The sequence below is a fragment of the Diadema antillarum genome, unplaced genomic scaffold (genome assembly GCF_040938485.1).
Source record: "Diadema antillarum isolate AM-2024a unplaced genomic scaffold, OU_Dant_1.0 seq00000680_RagTag, whole genome shotgun sequence".
Classification (NCBI taxonomy): Eukaryota; Metazoa; Echinodermata; class Echinoidea; order Diadematoida; family Diadematidae; genus Diadema; species Diadema antillarum.
In genome coordinates, this window is record NW_027271585.1 from 1 (window position 1) to 20,016 (window position 20,016).

Here is a 20,016-nt window from a genome sequence, read left to right on the forward strand (position 1 = left end):
GGGCGGTCGTCTGTTGTAATGTTGGAAGTCACAGACGCGTACGTGCACAGTACCGTGACGATGTTCAAGTTCCACACGCCACGCGCAGTACACAATGTATACCGGTACATACAGCATAGTAAACGTCAGCGCAGCGAATCTGGTGACATGCATGGGGAGAGATTCTCGCGGCTACTTTCCCACCTTAGATGTTTTTATCCCATTCTCTGCGCCAGTATGAGTGCAGCTTCATTATCTGAATCAATTATGGCTTCTTTATGCGCGAAAGATTTGATTTTTTATGAGTGACATAGAGGGATATGGGAGCAGGACGAACTCTCTCTTGCTCGCACTTCGCCAACGACTCTCCCCTTCATGCTCCGCCGGAGCGACGGGTACGGTTCATCCTGCCGATACGGGCACGGTCGTGTTTTTCCCTGGCGATGTACAGGTTAGAACGTGTGGAGAATTCATCCACCACGTGCTTGCAAGCCTTGCATGCGTTTTCATCTAATTACTTGCGTTGCAACGACATATTGATCAGAGAATTGGCAACAGCAGCCACAGCATTCAGATTTACATATATTACTAGTCCACTCTTCTTTGTATTTAATTTTTTGTTGTTAATGCAGAGTTTAGAAATTACACATTATGGTGCAAGCGGTTGTGTGTGGATGTCACAAATGGAGAATGAGATCCCTGCTGGTAATGGTACACTGCACTAGCTGTACCAGTACATAATGTGTGTGATTTATTATAGTGAATAGATCTAACGTGTGTTAGTGTTGATGTACTAATCATGTAGATGCTTCCACTTTTGACTGAGCTGAGATTGTTGTTGCAACATAATTCTGCCAGAAAGAATTTGCTTGTGACATATATAAAAAGAGTTGACTCTAAGCCTAACGAGTGTTTAAGCTTTGAAAAACTGAGATATTGAGAGATATATCGTAAGACGGGGTCCTGTGACTGTGTACGAGTGATCGTCCGTGGAGCAGTAATGCTAGTAGTACTAGTAGGTTAGGCCTTGTGTTTTGACAGCTGAGGAGCAAGCCTTCAGTGACCAACCGATTACGCCTTCATTGACCAACCGATTGATCGAGACATATTACAAGGAACTGTATTAAAATAAGTAGTATCCATCGAAATTCAAGCCATTCAGGTTCAGGAACGATTCAGTGAGGAAATCGGGGCAAGCATCGCACACGGCATTCCAATTGGAATCCAAAGACCTTTGGGTGGACCAGATCTCGCGTTAGTAGTATGTACGGTCAACTCGTCAGAATTTACTATACAACATGGCTTTGTGACTGTTCTTCTTAAGTCAAATGTACAAACTGAATAAAATATTTAGGAACATTATCTACATGGATGAGTGAACCTTTTGAGTGGAGAACAATGCACAAGACTACCATAAGTAGTACACGTACAATGTACTACAGAGTACAGATATCTTGGCTTGGAACAGCGAATAAAAAGGTTGGGGAAAGCCTAAGCATCGCTACAATTAAGTACACGTCTGGAGATGGATATGACGACTAGGGGGCCATACGCAAAGCTCTTTGTGATGACATCATGGAAAAGGAAGTTTTTGCAGACGAACTCCTCATCAACTTGCTGATACCCTTCATCTGTAAAGATGGCTGCAAGTTGACAATAGATACGGTAATGACCCTACGGTAAAGGATACCAGCCCATTGACCCCGGGGCGCTCCTTGTACGCAGTGAAGAATTTGCTTTTGACATCATAATATCTAAAAAGAGTCAACTCTAAGCTTTGAAAAACTGAGATATTGAGAGATATATCGTAAAAGAGGGTCCTGTGACTGTGTATGAGTGATCGTCCGTGGAGCAGTAATGCTGGTAGGCCTCGCCTTTTGACAGCTGAGGAGCAAGCCTTCATTGACCAAGCGATTAAGCCTTCATTGACCGACCGATTGATCAAGCTGTGTATCGCAGTTATCCAGCCCTTGTGCAGCGACATTATAATGTGCACAAAGGCGTGCAGTGGAGAAGGGCACCTGAATTCCATGACATCAACCCGATTGAACTTGTGTGGGGATATATGTATATGAAGACTGTCTAGATCTACATCTGACAGGATTCTAACTTGGTGAAATTGGGTCATCCTAACTTTTGGAAAACCTGAAATAAGAGAGGATTAGGAAATGCAGTTTCATAGAACAGGGAGAAAAGAGGATTTAATGATGAGTGTCACTCCTGCATGATGTGCAAAAGTACAGATTTCCCAGTGAAAGCAGCACCTGCCAAAAACAGTCCAGAAAAATGTTTAAATATTGATAATTTTTTAACCCACCAAGTTTTGACAGTGGGTAGAGAAAAGATTGCTTTCCCAAGTATTAGCAAAATTAAAAGAATTGAGTTAATCTAATAGTGTTTGGTCCATCAAAGAGGATCCTAATCTTTAATTCTTTCTGGGTTTTTAGATGAGTTGTTACCAATGACCATTCTGGCTGGTGGGCAAAATGTATTTTTAAATGCCTTCTGTTAGATAGTTTTGTTAGTGTGTTTTTTGTGCATGTGAGATGATGTTGCTTCCTCCCCCTAGTTTTTGTTGAATTGTGAATTGTTTGATGCCTTGTTACAATGGGTTGGAGTATAAAATGTTTGTGTGTTTTCTTTTTCATAGTGCTATTAGTCCCAACCCTTCACCCTCTGCTTCCCTAGATGAGATTGTGAATTCTCACATGACCCACTAGGTTCCAAATTGGTAGTGAGTTACCTTAGAGGGACATGATGGACAGATGTGATGATCTTTTCTTATTTGTCAATCAGTTTCTGCATGATTTACTTAATAAATTGATTTTGTTTCCTCATTTCTTTATAAGAATTTTGAGGATAGAATGAAGCACCATCCCTTCAACAAGATGTGGCAGACATGGACATTTGAGAACACAATGGGCATTTTGCGGAAACGCTTCCCTCATTCGCATGTCATCATGGTAACCCCCTCGAGGCGAGTGGAAGAAGCTTTCAGCTGCTTCCAGAATTTCATGGAAGTGGATGCTACTGGATCACCAGTGAACTATGACCACCATAATGCCTGGGAGCATCTCAAACTGCTTCTTGACGCAGCTTGGAGAAGGATTGACAAGGAATCGGGGAGTAGTGAGGTCCCCAGTCAGAAGTGCTCACAAGACATGGTAAGCATGTTTTGTGTCATTGTGGCATTAATGCTTCATTTTTACAGGTTGTTACTGTTTGTTACAGTTTTCAGTAGATTGTGAGGTTGATGTTGTAATGTACCTGTAATGAATAAAGAAACCAAAGGCACTCAACTCAAATTCCAATGTGTTTTAAGATGTTATTGGATGAAAATTCAAGATACAATGTAGTTAGAGAGTCTAAATGTTTACGTGCTTTCAGCAGAAATGGATTGGAATGTTCAAGCTCTCTGGTTGCATGAACTGGATATTGCAGCTTTATTGTGCAAATGATTTTAACCAGTTTCCAATTTAAAGCTAAAACATTGAAAGTTCAAATCTCTAACTTCACTAACAAAGGAATATACATACAACTGTACTTTAACACCAATCACATTATTTCTTCATTATCATGCACCATAGGTGGAAAGTGCCAACATATATGGACCAGCTGAACAACACTCGCCCCGTGGTGACTCTCCTCTAACATTAATTGGTTTCAGTAAAGGCTGCACAGTGCTAAATCAACTTGTTGTTGAGCTACCAGAAGCCTCAACAAACCCTGATCTCATCGCATTCATCAGTCGCGTTAAACATTTCTACTGGCTCGACGGCGGGCACTCGGGAACTGTCTCAACATATGTCACTGATGACAGTGGCTTGAAGGAGCTTGCAAAGCTGAAGGTATCTTTTTTACTTTGTAACATCTTTTTTGTCTTACCCTCTGCATAATAGAGGCGAGACATAATGTGTCACTTTACTGTTGATGTTGTCGTTGATATCATCAACAAGTTGGTTTAGCCTTTATAACCTTCCACAGCTCAGACTATGACCATGAAAGAACCCTGAACTCACACCACAGGTACACAACCTAAATATGCCAATCAAGTGTGAATACCAGTGAAGTCCAAAAGGGTCAAAGGTCAAAATGAAATGTCATGAACTTGCTCTGCTACACTGTAAGTACTGCACTCACAATATTATGGTGTACTCTCAATAACTTTCCACGGATTTGAGCTATGACCTCCAAACTCACACCACAGGTATGTACATAACTTACAGCTACTGGCACCTGGTTGCGTTCAAGTATTGGAGAAGTCAGACAAGATCAGATTTTAAACAGTCAATGAACATTATCAAGATAGCTCTTGACTGATAGTAAACTGTTGTGATCTCCATCATTTTCCACAGCTTTTAGCTATGGCAATAAAATTTACACCACAGGTGCATCACCTTTATACTGGTCTAGTTCAAAATTAGTGAATTTCTAGAATGTAAGCTAGACAGAGTTAACTCACAGAAACCTTTGAACCATCGCCATTATGTTATAATGTGATTTGATACCTCTAAATGTGAAGTGATGTAGCGCCATCTGGCGTCACCCTCTTAGCCACGGTAAATAAACTCAATCACAAATCATACCTCAAAGTCGTACGGTTATACCTTTATTTCACTAATTCTTGGTGTTAACTCACCCTTGGCGTGGTGGCAGCTAGGTCTCACTCACGTCAATCGAGCCGTTAAGCCAACTAAAGAAATTTTACCCTTTATATTGGGGCCGTGCGTGCCGTGTTAAATCGGTGTAAGACGAGAGGTTCAATTAATTTCGATTTGTGCATAGTCCCATACATGCACACCGACGATGTGTGATAAGACACTACGGGACAATACCAAGGCTAAGGCCGCGCTGGCCACCGCGGCAGCCGGGGCGCCTGAGCGCTGGCGTCCGGCTAGCAGGTCACTGCAAGCGCGAGACAGTTTGCGCGATTCTGCCAACGAGTGCCTCAGCTAAACTCTAAACCTTGCTTTCGTGCAAGCACGTCCGAGAATAGGACAATTTCAGTCGAAGTGAAGAGTGGATCACACATCAATCTAATCAAAGAATCCGCAGCTGATTATTTTGGTTTTGATGTTGCTGTTGATGAGTTCGGGTTCAGTGACTATTTTCTTGATGATGACGTTTTGCTGGCTAGTCTTGTCAATCAGACTCAAATCGTCGGATTGACCTGTTTCATGTTTGTGTTTGACGGGTATGAGATGGTGTTTGATGGTGTGGTGGTCCACGATGAATACTTGTTAGATACTCGAGTTGATGTTGTTGGTGGAGTTCCCTTCATGGAGCAGAATGACATCTCTGTTCGCCCCTCCAAGAAACAGATCATGTTTGGTGATAATGTCACTTGCTCGTACGGTTCGTCTTCCCCTCCAATTGTTGATTCGCCTTTCGCATGTTTTCATGGCATGGAAGAAGTGAATGGGGACAATTCAGGATGGTTGACGGGGAACAGTCAACATGATTGTATTGAAGGTCTCAGGCATGAAGAACATGGGTTGAATGTGATTGCCAATGATTGCAAAGATCAGGGATGTGAGATGAATCCCAGAGATGAGGGATATGAGATGAATCCCAGAAATGATGGTTGTGAGATGAATCCCAGTGATGGGGGATGTGAGATGAGTCCCAAAGATGAGGAATGTGCGATGAATCCCAAAGATGAGGGATGTGAGATGAGTAGTGATGACGATGCATCAGAGTATGTTGCACATGGTGACAAACTTGAGATAAGTGAGAATGAGCATGGTGGAATAGAAACAACACATGGACATGGTGTGAATGTAAATCAAAGGAAAGAGATCAGAGATACTGAAGAAGTGATCAGTGATCATGGGAAATGTAATCAGGGGTTCAATGAGAATGACGTAGCTGGCCGTGTAACCAAAGCTGGTCAGCCCCCAGTACTCCTGGATTGTGCAGCTGTGTACATTCCTGCTGATGGAAAAAGTGCTCTGTTGCAACCTCCGCTCCCAGGTGTTGATTTCACCCTTGAGTCCTCCATGGCAGTCAAGAGTTGTCTTCAGTCAGTTGTATTTGACAGCCAGCTCATAGAGTGTGAGAGTTTGAGTTCCAGTCATGATCATGGCATTAGCAAGTTGCTTGATGGGACTATGGTCATGTCCGACGCAGTGCCTACAGTAGATCGCTGTTTGGATAGCAGTCACACGGTTGAAAGCAGAAGTTTCGCCGATTCTAGCTGTTCATCTAACAGCAATGGTACCTGCATCCACTCTGTCACGCCTCTAACTGATCTGCAACTACAGGTACCTGATTGTGTGAGTAACAGCCACAAAGGTAGTGATGAAGGGACCGTTTCGCCTCCATCCCCATCAAATGGTGATAGCTCCTCAACGGCGCATGTTAGTTCGCCCATACAGCCCACGTATTGCGTGCAAGCAGAAATGTTGCGGTACCCAGGTCATGTGACTTCGCCACCTAGCGGACTGGGTGATTGGCCATTCGATGGCAACCTGCTTGACAGCTCACCCCGGATCGAGGTCGCTCCCCATACTTGTCCACCGGACCACCCGCAAGGTACTTTTCCAGTCGGTACGGAACGTGGACCTGCTCAACCGTCTATCCCCTACAGAGGGCATCACAGTCCTGGTTTGTTGGCCCACCCACTGCATGGCACAGCCTCTCCATTTTCCCCCACTAAAGTAGCTGATGTTGTCTGCAGTGAGACATTCTACATCCCGGGTCCTGAGTGTCCTTACCTGCACGCCATCTCCCGTTGCGAACCCACCGGTCGCTCCACCAGACTCGTCAGTGTTGGATGATAACAGACATTAATCACATCCGCCTACCCCCCCCCCCCCCCCCAATTTGATAGTGGCAACTGATAGCTTTCATTTTATCCTGTGGAATTTTATGTAAATCTAAAAATTTGTTACCAGCAACCATTTTATGTCAAACTGTGATGTTGATGGACAGAGATGTATATTGTTCTTCCAAAATTGGGCATACCCTTTTTCGACAGTAAGGAGCATGCCTTTCTCTTATATAGACTGGCTTGACGTTATATGTTACCACCACCCAATCTGAGGATGTCCATTTTTTTTCACGCTATACAATAAATATAATGTGTATTTCTGAAGTGAATTTTGATTACAATACCGTTGATTACAAATACAAATGCTCCTAATCATTTATGCTTTGATAATAAAACAACTGCATGAGATTTGTGTTTTTGTTGGTTTTTTTTGCTATTTGGTACCATATATCCCATGATTTTTTTCGCATTCCAACAAGCCATAATACTATTATATTATAAATGCCTTTATCTTTGATATTGATGTGACTTTTATTCATATCATTAAGAATGTGTTCATCACTCTAATCCTGATTTTGTTATGTTCTCAAGGGATACCTCATCATTAATGATTTGATTATATTAAGTAGCTGTTTGTTGTTATAACGTTTGTAACCATAAAGGAGTAGCAGATTCGTGTGTATTTGTCATGGCAACCCTTAACTTTTGCTTGCTCATGGAAAGTGAGTGATAATTGTTTAGAGAATGCTATGTTTGTACCTTAAAATGTGTTGTTGTTTTTTTGGTATTAGGGACCTTGATGCGTAAATGATATGTATGTGAACAGCGACCACACTAGTACTCTGATGTTTGTTTGATTTGGTTGTTTACGTTACTTGGACAGGGTTTTGATAGTTGATTCTAATTTTAGAATGAGAAGTGCACCTGTACTACTGTCATTTTGTCAAGAAACAGTTCTCAATGAGATTGAGTGATTTTTTAAAATTTTTATACCAGTAAACAGTTCTTAGTACAGTCAAAAAGTAAGTTTTTATACTTATGTTAGTTAAACGTATCATTTGCTTAATACAGGTGCATGTACCTTTTAAGATGTTTATTGTGCTGTCGGACTACTGGTTTTTTTTTTAGCATACATGAGGTTTAGTTATGTACATAGTGTCTCATTGGTAGTTGGTTTAGTTATTTTAACGTTTGCATGCATTGGCTCATGTGTATTGCTAACCTAAAATGTCCTTTTTCGTTGTTCTTGCAATGTAAGGGATTATTGTTTGGTCATTAGGTTTTTGTGAAGGTCTACAGCCACATTGGTTTAGCTTAGTAAACTCTAGTACAGTCATCGTTATTCTTTATGTTCGATTAATGCATGGTGGTCTTTTTGGAGGAGAGACATTAGTTTTTGATATACATATAATCAAATGCATCTTTAAAACAAAATCTGTTTTTTTGCTTATTTTGTTAATTGGGCCATGTGTCCTGTAGTACACGTGATATGATTTATTATCAATATAGGAAAGAAGATAAGAGAGAAAGAAACAATCCATTTGCAGACTTTTTAAACAAAATATTTAGAAGTAATTTAGTTTGCATTTTGAAGTTGATGACTATGTGTCACATTGGTTTTTGTTCAATTCAAATGATATGGTTATATTGAAGAGTTGTGTTTGCATAGCTACCAGTTGTTGTGTCATGCTAAGATTGGATAATTGGAATGATTATGTTGTGTTGATGTACCGAGGCATAACACCTGATAGTAACTGAGTTCATATATTGATCCTACATAAACCATATGTTGTATATTCAATGTATAAAGTTTCATATACATTTTTGTGATATTCATGTCAAAAGAAAAAAAAAGAAAAATGAGTCATGCCATTATGTTATAATGTGATTTGATACCTCTAAATGTGAAGTGATGTAGCGCCATCTGGCGTCACCCTCTTAGCCATGGTAAATAAACTCAATCACAAATCATACCTCAAAGTCGTACGGTTATTCCTTTATTTCACTAATTCTTGGTGTTAACTCACCCTTGGCGCATCATGTCTACTATGATTCACAGTTCACATGCTGTATGCCTTTTCAGCCTAAATGCATTGTAAGGGCAAGAAATCTTGTACCTGCTTGTCTAGGCCAATAAAACTTGGATGCACGTTTGTTCACAATGACAATTTTAATCCAGTTCATTAATATTGTAGAAAACAGAAGAGCCATATAATGAGTGTAGAGGGAACTGTCATATCCAGCAGGTCAAGAGCAGTTTGGACATTGTATGAAAGTCAGAAGTAAATGTCATGCCATCAGTGAGGGGTATGTAGAAATGTTAACCAGGAGAGTTAAATCCTCAAATTTCTTGTGAATTATCATGGCATTTTTGGTGGCTGATCTTCTTGAATTTACTTTGCATTTTTGTGCTGATGTCTAAAGAAACAATTTTGAGGAAAAAATGCTATTGCTCTTAACTAATGAGCTTTTAGAGGAAGTCTTGGCATGAGCAAGACAATACATAAAGGAGAGATTTATTTTTGAGTGTTAGGTTTGTGTATGTGCACAAATTAGAAGCTGTTTTCTTTTATTATTTTTGCGTCTCTTTCAGGCCACAATACATGTACATGTGACACCTTACCAAGTAAAAGATGAAGGGCGCCCTCACATTGGAGAGGACCACCAAAGTTTTCTCATGTCCCTGCTCCACTATGGAGGCAATGTTCAACGAAAGCTGCACTTCCCAGAGGAGCGACGGTCACTGAAACGGCACTTTGAAGTGCTGAAAGTGTTCTGATGGTGTGTACTTTGACAGGTTATTGTTCTATCTTGTATAATGATATCCCTTTCTGTGTAATAGTTTGAGATTTTTTTTTTTCTGTCTTTCTGTTTGTCTGACTATCATTATTTACAATCTACATTTTACAAATTTACATCTTTGTAGATGACCGTTTTTTCATTGCTTTATTTTGTGTTTCTATTGCAAAGTGTGCATTGTTTTCCTGATACATGCCCATAATTATCTGTGCATACACCCTGGTATTGTATTATACTTTGTGATTTATATTTCTTTTTTCTTTTTCTTTTTTGATTACTCAATTATATGAATCGACAAATGCATGCTTGCATTATGATTCACTTTTGTTGATGAAAATGAATACAAATTGAATTGATCTGAATAATGGTTTTCATTATGAAAATAAGATATATATATATATATATATATAATATATACGATATTTTTTATTTTTTTATATGCCTTCCTTCATTCTAGACAATATCATAAGTCACGTTTTGCAAACAATTTGATTTCTGGTGACAGTATCTCTAACAATGCATGTCTTTAATTGAACGAGTCATCCATCAATTACACTGCAATATAATGCTAAGAATTGGAGATCTGCTTTTATTTTCTTTCAATTCAGACCCAGCAAAAGCTTTGAAAAGAAAGCATAATTGCTCTTCGTTTCAAAACCAGTATGACGAACGTGAAGTGCCGAGGCATGTGAGAATAAAGGTTCTCTTCCGTTGGGGTCGGAGATGTTGCAGTCACAGTCATCGGATCAGAATCATCACGAGTGACGAAGACAATAGAAGGCCTACAAGAAAAGGTCGTAATGAGCAGGTTGATTTCTTTGAAACAAGATTCAATTGCGAGTTCAATGAAGTATCAGAGTTGTTGCACTGTGGTGACAACCTGTGGAAGGTATCTGTTGTAATTACTGCCAATGATCTTTCCAAGCATGGCTTGCATCTCAAGTCTGATGCTGCATCATAGACTAACTACTGAATGATGTAGGCCTGCAGGTTATCAACAATGCTGCAATGCTAGAAACCAGAGAGTTTGTGAAAAATCATTCACACCTGTGGATACCTATGGATGTTACTGAATGCAGGCATTTAAGCGCTGTTATTCAGATCCAGATTCTGTCAATGTTTTAAGTTTGCTGGAATGGTGTCAAACTTTAAAAACTTTTGATTTTTTTTTTAATTGTTTTAATTCAGTGTTATATTTTGGAGGTGATATGATATGTGAGCTAGGTAAAAGACTGATATGCATTTTTTTTCATAAGTAAGCACGGCTTGATATGCTTATGTAAAGGTACTTCAGTCTTGCCTGACAAAAAAAAAGAAAAGCTGATAAAAGTATTAGAATTTTTACTGAAAATTACTGGTAGAATTTGAAGATATCCTGTGTTTTTAAAAGCTTTTTATGTCATTGACTATAGGTCATTGATATAGTGAGCTTGCTGAATTGGTATATTATTATTTCCTCCTCCATGGAAGGAAATTCTGTTTTCATGAGTGTTGGTTTAATTGTTTGTTTGTCTGTGTGCAAAATAACTAAAAAAACTTGTGAATGGATTTTGATTTGGATGAAACTTGCAGGAAAAATTGACAATGGCACAAGGAATGTACAATTAAATTTTGGTTGTGATCCTCTGTAGTGATATTTTGAAGGACTTGGAAGTTCAAGCTGCACATCTTTGAGGTTTGCATATGTGCACTCAATTTTGTGCTCTGCTGCTGGAAGCTGATGATGTAGACAAAAGACTGCTACACTGTAATAGGAAAGTGGGGGATTCTCATCATGTGTGTATGGGTAGAAATGAGCTGCTTGCTAGAGGACTCTGCTCTCATAGCGCTTTTTATTTCTAGTTCTCATCATTATCATTCCTGAACAAGTCTACAATGACTGGATTGTATGAATTGTATTGCTGATGAAATTTTTCTAATAACTAATAGATAATAGCTAGTAATAAACAAATAACTAAACAAATAAATGTGTATTGTAATGCTATCCCTTTGGCATGATTATTAAAATTGTTCCTATCAATCTGTATTCTAATTATAGATTTGGTCATTAGTCAATCACATTCCACATTACATATTGATATCGATTAAAAAAACCAAAGTTGTATTAAAAACAGGCATCATATGTGTACTTTGTAATAAAGTGATTGGGGTTTGATGTAAATGTATGTTAATTATGTCAGGAATAATTTATAATTCATGTAAGTTAGTAAAAACATTTTGTTTTAAGTTTGAAATCCCCCTTTCCCCATAACTATTAAAATGGGGGGGAAACAAAAACAAAATCAGGTCAAGATTATTGCATCTGGATGATAGAGAGATCGGGTAAAGGGAGTCCAGATAGGAGAGGTCAGACTGTACAATGACTATAACATAACATTTTGTTTACATTGACCTACAAAAAATAACCTAAGCATTTTTTTTTCTTCTAAAAACATACATTTACAACAAATAATAAATAAATAGTAATCATAAGAACCAAAGTGGGAGATTCTAAATCAAAAGCACAGCTTGTATTAGTATGTGGATATCCACCTTACACTTGCACTTAGTGCAGGTTGTGAGACACCCCCCTCAGGAAATCCAACATTTGTTGGTCATGGTAGCCTTCAACAAGCCTCATCAAGCGTTCATATTTGCTCATATATTCTTCTTCGGGGCTGGGCAGCCATGCTAACCTGGGCCTGCCCTATTGTCACTTCCCTAATAGCTTGATCTGCCTTGAGGCAGTCAAGGAACACCCAAAAGGTTGTGTGTCTGTCCCCATAACCAACTTGGAATCGCCGGTGCCTTCCCTCTACGTTGTTAGGTGTGCCAAAATTTTGTTGCCAATTCGTACTTTTTCTTGTCCGCCAAATACAACAAAGTGCTTGACTGCCAAGTAATACCGACATCTTATACTACTCGCATTGAACAAAAGTGACAGTTCATGTTTGATTTTCATCCCGAGTTGCCCATCCTTGGAACTTGTACTTTGGTAAACCCTAGTAAGTCTCCAACCGCCCACGATGGGAGATGGTGGGTGTGTTCAGACAGGCATTCAGAAGCCGGCATGTGTCGAAGGATTAAGGAGCACTTCCTCCCGAGCAGTTAAAGTGTCCTTGCAGCTGTGACTGTGTGAATCTGCAATGGTTGAACTCCGTCATGGAGTCTAACTCCTGAGCTAAGCTCACCGTATTTCAACCATTGAGTGGCAGTTTGCGGTTTACTTCTGTTCAAGTTAATCATGAGGAGTCAAACAAATTCTGACATTAACTTCTGACATTAGCAAACATAATCAAATCCCTACGCATAACCTAAAATGATGTACAGCCAGTAAATGGAAAAAAAATAATAAATGGGAAAAAAAAACTAAATGAAATATCCAAACAACCAATTGTTACGAAATGAACGGACTACTAATACACAGTAAGTATAGAAACAAAGCAGTAATGTACTTGCCAACGTGGAGTCCCCCTATGCCAGCACTATGGCAGCAGCAACACAAAAGAAAGCCACCTACACTGTACATTAATAGGACACCATATCCCAAAACAGTAAACTAACAATATGAGCATGGAAGTACATAAAAATTGTCTGTGACGCCGATGTTTTGGAATAGCACATCCACAGAAAGTATACTCGCCGTTCGTGAAACTGTAAGACTTCTGGTAACAACTGATCAAACCCAGGCAATAAAGACTTCTATACCTTTTATACTGTATTCCCGTGAGACGTGGAATGGGATAATCCACTAGGGGCGCTCCTACTACAACATCAACGATATGGGCGCTCCTACTTCAACATCAACAAACTTAATCAAAATTGTTATAGTGTTGATGGGGATAATACTAGTAACAGTATAATTGAAATCATTTTAGACATCCTATGTCCCAAAATTATTAGCTGAAATGAATGTTAGCTACTGTGTTACACTATGTTTGTGCATCCATGGTATGTGATAAAATTTATTAACTTCATTATGAAAGAGTGAAAATTGATCAGGACTTTGTAGCTTTGTGCTAAATCCATACTAACAAAGAACATCAATTCTCTTTAATGGACTTCATGTGCACAGCCTATGAATTTCTAAAAATGGATATTAATGTAAAATTGATCACTCCAGAATGGTTGGCCGTGCCAGGACAATGAAAATTCTTGATTTTTAGAGTTATATGATTTACAGAGAAAATCTTACTTCCTGTTGAAATTACAAATTGGATATGCTAGATGTCCAATGATGTCCTGATAGTTCGATGTAGAACCTAGAAATTATCAAAAAACAAACAAAAAAATCTCCTTATATCTGACCTGGCTGCAGATTCCTTTGCAACTTGTTTTGAGCTCTAATTGGTGGCTTACTGCATGAAAGAAACAATTTCCATCTTTTGGCACATCCATGTGCCGCTGCCGAGATCTTCAAGTGTTTTTTTCCAAATTTGTATGAGTCTAGATTCCTAAGGAAAAACAATCTTACGTACAACGGTGTATATATTTTGATTTTCTGAAATCAAGTCTCTTGATGATACTTTGCAAGTAGCCAAATACGTATGACAGTAACTTCATAAGCTGGGTTGAAAAAAAAGTGCATATAATGCATGACACTTGTATGAAAAAAGTACAAGTGGGTATGAAATTAATGTAAACTTTAAATACTAAAGATGCGATTACAATGTAACAGGGCATTGGAAAAATGTAAGAAGGATGAAAAAAAAAAAAACAAAAACGGGATGTAAGGTGCCTATTACCTACCTGTATTGCCATCCTGAGCAAGACATTTTGTGAGCCTGACAACTTTGTTTAAGATATGAGTGTAGACTCATGTTGCGTTTGCCCTCATTCTCTACCACCTTGTAGAAAAATTCCTCTTTACTATCAGGCAACTTGATCTCATTTGGTAATCCCTTCCTGTTTGCGTGAATGGTTCCTACGATACCTATTCCCTTTTTATGTCTCCGCCACGAAGTGGTGCCAGAGGCATTATGTTTTCGGGTTGTCCGTCCGTCCGTCCGTCCGCTACCGTTTACGCGCTAACTTGAGTAATATTTCCTGGAATTTTACCAAACTTGGTCCAAGTATGAAGTATGATGGGGCAATTATTTGATAAGATTTTGGGTGAAATCGACTAAAGGTCAAAGGTCAAGGTCAAATCATGAAATTGTATCCGTTTACGCGATAACTCAAGACTGGATGGAGCAAATTTCACCAAACTTTATTGGAGGATGATGTATGATGGGACAATTACTTGATTAGTTTTTCAGTGAAATCGGATAGAGGTCAAAGGTCAAAGATCAAGGTCAAATCCTAAAATTTATCTGTTTACATGATAACTCAAAACTAGATGAAGCAGCTTTCACCAAACTTGGTCCAAGGATGATGTATGATGGGACAATTAGTTCAGTAGATTTTAGTGATATTGGCAAGAGGTCAAAGGTCAAAAGGTGAAGGTCAAATGCTACAAATGTTGCAATTTCCCCCATATCTATGCAATGCCCAAAGGTATTTTGTTGAAACTTGGTGTGGACATGTACTACTGCGTAGAGATTCCACAGAGAGAGTTTCATGTCAGAAGGTCAAAGGTCAAAAGGTCAAAGGTTAGGTGAAAATTTTGCAATATCACTTTTCTTACAAATTGTTCAATGTATCTTTGTGGAACTTGGTACATACGCATGTACTGACTGGCAGGGATTATCTAGGGAATTTAGGGGTCATGGGTCAAAGGTCAAGGTCAACTCCTCAAAATTTTACTATTTCCCTCATATACTAGTATATCAATGCTTGCATTATTAGTTTCAAAACTTAATACATGCATTACCTAATGGAGATTCTCCAGGAAATTTCCAGCCAGAGGTCAAAGGTCAAAGGTTTCAATGCCCCCCCCCCCCCCCCCAAAAAAAAAAAAAAAAAAAAAAAATCTATTTTGTACCATCATTACACTCTTTCTTCATACCTTGGAAATTACTCAATGCATAAACTTATAAAAAGGTCCATCAGAATTCAAGTAAAAATTCTCAATTCCCCAAATATGTGTACCTGCACTCTTAGAAAATTATAGCAAACCCAGTTCAAGACATTTCTGACAAACCTGTCATTTCAATATTTTGCCAGTTATGTGAAACTGTCATGGATCACTTATTGTGAAGACATTGTACTATACGCCTATTAAGAAAATCATGCATTATGGCGGAGGCATCAGTCGCCTTAGCGACATTTCTAGTTCAGAATCCATTCAGCGAGATGAAGGGGCATGAGGAGATAAGTTGCATCCTCCGAGTTGGCTGTGTGTCACTATGTCTGTTGTCATGTCTTTGACAACCTCTTCTGTGCCAAACTTGTGGAAAGGCTTGGCTCTTTTAATAGTAAATTTCCGACAATATGGGGCTGCAAGGAATGGGTACATGGGTAGCATGATGCATGGAGCCCTATGGATTTGTAGAGCATACTGCACTTGTCTGGCTTGTCTAGATTTCATTGTTTGAAGCCAGTTGGATGTCCCAATGGGATAGAGAGTTTCGTCCATTGTGAGGATTTCATGTCGCGTGATGGGCTGATGCACAACTAGGGTTCAGAAGAATATGCATTTCATAAAAGGCTGCAAAACAGTCATACTTTCGTTTGTCTTCTCCTGATTGGGAATTCATCAAAGGGGAGCTCAAAGTAGGAAAGCTCCAAAAGTGGGAACTCATGCAAAATGACTTTGGCTCATCGTGGCACCAAAAATTGTATTTCCAACTTGGTCATCAAAGAGGTGGGTAATGTCATGGTGATTCATGCCCAAGAAGCCCCTGGCATAAATCAGACCAATCAGCACCCAGTCAGTGCTCCAACTTTTTCTTCGTGTGTGTTTGTTTCCTGGAGGTGGGTGATTTTATGGTTTGTCAACTATGCAGGATTGGTCTACTGCTTGTCCAAATTCATGAATCTTTCTGCATAAGAAGGAGTTTACCTGCTTGTATCCCTTCTAGGTATAGGGACACATTAATCTGTAGTGCTCCAAGTAGACTTTTGTGTGACCTTTTCAACAATGCTGTCAAACGGTCACATGAATCTTTGTCTGCCATACAATATAGTACAACAGGATGGGGATGGGGGACTATAGTCTTGCATAGTAAGCTATGGGCCAAGTTGTCAGATAAAATTAAAAAGCAATTAAATAAAATGATTGACCTTTGCAACTCTTCATGAAATTCTAATTGCCCACAAATGTTCTTTGCTGGAAATACAGTGGAAACTCGATATAACGAGATGGTCGCGACCGAGTCATTTTCCTCGTTATAGCCGATATCTCGTTATATCAGTAGGCATAAAAGAAGGCATAACATAAAGACATTAATTTGCACATGCGGGACTACCCATCATATTTCAATCAATACTGATAACTTGATATTGTGTGTGAGGGAATTACTCACCTTTATGGGTAAGAAGATGTTTTTCGCCAAGGAAATCCAATATCAAGTCATGAATGTGTTTCTTATTAATTGTAGATGTTTGAATTTGTAAATTTATAAAGCTTGCGATTGTATCAAGATCGTATGTGGATTGGTATGTGGTTATCGTATGGGTGTGTGTTGTATGGAAGCTTGAATATGGGCTGCACAATGTTGTGTGTGTATGTGACACATTCTGTATGTACATTATGACTGCGTGTGTGTGAAGATGGGGAATTCCCTATGTAGAAAGCCAATCACAGCATCAGATTGTCTCATTCCTGCTAAACGTCATGATGATGTCATGCATACATTATGGCCGTCCCACCACATTTTCTGCATGTATCAGTGTGCGCGCACACACACACTTACACGTACAACATGCAGTGCTAGCTGGAGTGCACTGACTAGTGTACAAGACTGTTTTTGGCGCATCAAGTTTTACAATCTCGGAAGATGATAGCACAGGCGAAGTAAAGCTTTACCGAAGGCATTTTGCTTTACCTCGCTATAGCAGGTTTGATTGGCTACGTTTTCTTTGTTTGGAAGTCACAAAATTTATCTCGTTATAGCAGTTATTTCGTTATAGCCGATCTCGCTATAAGAGTAGCATTTTACATAGACTTGTGTGGAAGGAAATTTGGGACCGGGAAAATTTCCTCGTTATAACCGATATCTCGTTATAGCAGTGTTCGTTATACCGAGTTTCCCCTGTAATGAGAACTAAGATTATGAGAAATGTTATTTAAAAGTTTGTATCCCAGACATTAAATGCAAATTAATGCAAATCTGACGGTCAAAAGAACTGCTAGATTTCTGCATTAAAAAAACAACAACATAAAAGACTCTTTGTTACAAGTACACACCATACCCACAGGGATCCCCTGTGTCATGATCCTCCAGATCCTGGACTGTTGAGTTAGGTTTTGTATCATCTTCATGTTACCAATATACAGTAACAGCCCACAACTTGGACTTACACCTTGTATTGGTGGGCAGTACTTCTTCCAGGTTCACCCAGTCACTCATGATGTTGTTGTATATCTATAGGCTGAAATCCCTCGTGCAGATTTCAAAAGATGTGACTTCCTGTCCCAGGACTGTCAATGAGAATTCCTCCTCTTGCAGTGACTGCACTTTCCTTTTGACTGATGCTTTGCCTCAAATCTCATACACCAGAGATTGAATATTGGTCAAGAGTCTTACATTAATCTGTGATAATGACCAGTAGAATGAGAGCAGATTCTCCAATATCTATGAGATAAAAACCATCGGTATGCTTCCCTTATGCATGCTATTTCCCCCATGTGCCACAACCCAGCTAAATACAACATAAAAATTTTGTTCCCTCTGACCTCCCTGTGAACACCCCCCCCCCCCCCACAATCATCCACAAACAACTTGCTTGTAAAGGGTCAATTACCAACTTTTTCAGAAAGTGTTCACTCTCACCATAAACCTTTTCTCCCTCTGCCGCAAATGAAATGTATGGTAATCTCACAGACTCCTGATTTTTCTGTTCTCACTCTTTGCTTTCCAAATATGTACATCCTTGTACTCAAGGATGCATTCCCTGTTTGTTGGTTTCTCTCAACTCTTTAAGTGTGTCATTAACTGTTCCCTCTGATTTTTTGCTCTCTTCTTTACCACTTTATGGCCCTTCGTTGCCAGGTTCTGTCTGTTTTGATGTCTCCCAGTGATTCCATTTGCCTTTGCTGTTCTTGTCAAGTGGGTCAGAGTGGCTCATCAACTTTTTTACTCCACACTTTTCACACTTGCACTTGTGACATTCTATGCTGTGGTACTTGTTGCTCAGAGGGACTCCAGTGAACAGCACCCTCAATGCACTTTAATATCCCCCTAGTATCTAGAGACGCAAGCTGGCCTGGTTTGGTCATGTTACTCGGCATGACTGCCTCTCAAAGACTGTGATGCAGGGCACTGTAGAAGGTGGACGCTGCTGCGGCCGACAGAGAAAGAGCTGGTTGGACAATGTGAAGGAATGGACAGTTCTACCCTTGGCAGACCTCCTCATAGCAGCCCAAGATAGAGCCGGATGGAAACGGACGACCGCTTTACTATAATACCTCGTGCCTCCCCAACAATTACAGAGGTCGAGGGATAAGTAAGTAAGTATCATGAGGTCTGTAGTTCTCCCCTAGGTCCTCTCAACCTGCTGCTTTAATGGCTATTACCAAGCTACAGTATGGGCATCCTTTGAACCCAATAAAAAGTGTTTTTACATGTACAAGTGAGGAAAAGCTGATCAACATCATGCAATATGTCGTTCTTGGTTTGATCCAGGTACCACTTCAGCACCCAAAAAGGTCACCAAAGCTTGTCCTCAGATTAAGAAGAAGTGCGGACAGAAGTTGTAACAATATTTCTACAGACCTACAAGTACTTGAGGCAGTTTGGTTCTAGGTAATGAATCTCAAACAAGGGCAAAACCTATTACAGTCCTGCTCCCAGCAGATGTGACCTTAGGCAGTAGGCATTAGGCAGTGCTTAAAGGGTACTACAAAGAAGTCCAGAAGCTATACCCACTACCTAAGACTGTCTTAATAATTGTATCTATGTGTCAATTTCCCTAGTTTCTCACTTTCTCCGGATACCAAACCCTATCCCACTTGTAGCAAATAGTGACCTTTTGTAGTAGTCAGCATGTAAAAGTGCTATGCTGATGTCCAGAGACTATCGCCATTACAGAAAAACTGTGTCAACCGTCCAACTTATGAGCACTGCTTTAGCCAAGGGCTTAAAGGGGACCTGGCTGTGGTCTTCCTGAACTTTAGTTAATGCCTTTCCCTCCTTGATGTCCGACTTGTCAATGCCTTCAAGCCAATCTACTCCTGGCTTTCTGTTTCTGCCTGCACCTTTTCCTCCAAGTGGCGCAAATATCTCATGGAACAAAACAAGTCTCCGCCTGAACGTGTATGTTTTTCAAATGCGTGGCAGCCTCAGAAGCATTTACTTTTTGTATCATGTCCACCAAGAAGAATGCCTCCTTGTCCCCATGCTCCTTTTCACAATCTTCTCAGTATGCCTTTCAAGTAATTCTAG

The 20,016-nt window shown here is 39.7% G+C and overlaps 1 protein-coding gene across 1 annotated transcript; it reads left to right on the plus strand.

Annotated features, from left to right (window-relative positions):
- Positions 1–356: 356 nt before the first annotated feature.
- On the plus strand, positions 357–9,530 carry LOC139737079 (mitochondrial protein C2orf69 homolog). Its single transcript, XM_071647756.1, has 4 exons — positions 357–430; positions 2,829–3,113; positions 3,567–3,827; positions 9,345–9,530. The coding sequence occupies exons 2-4, from the start codon at positions 2,844–2,846 to the stop codon at positions 9,528–9,530; spliced, it is 717 nt and encodes a 238-aa protein (XP_071503857.1). The 5' UTR covers positions 357–430; positions 2,829–2,843.
- Positions 9,531–20,016: the final 10,486 nt, after the last annotated feature.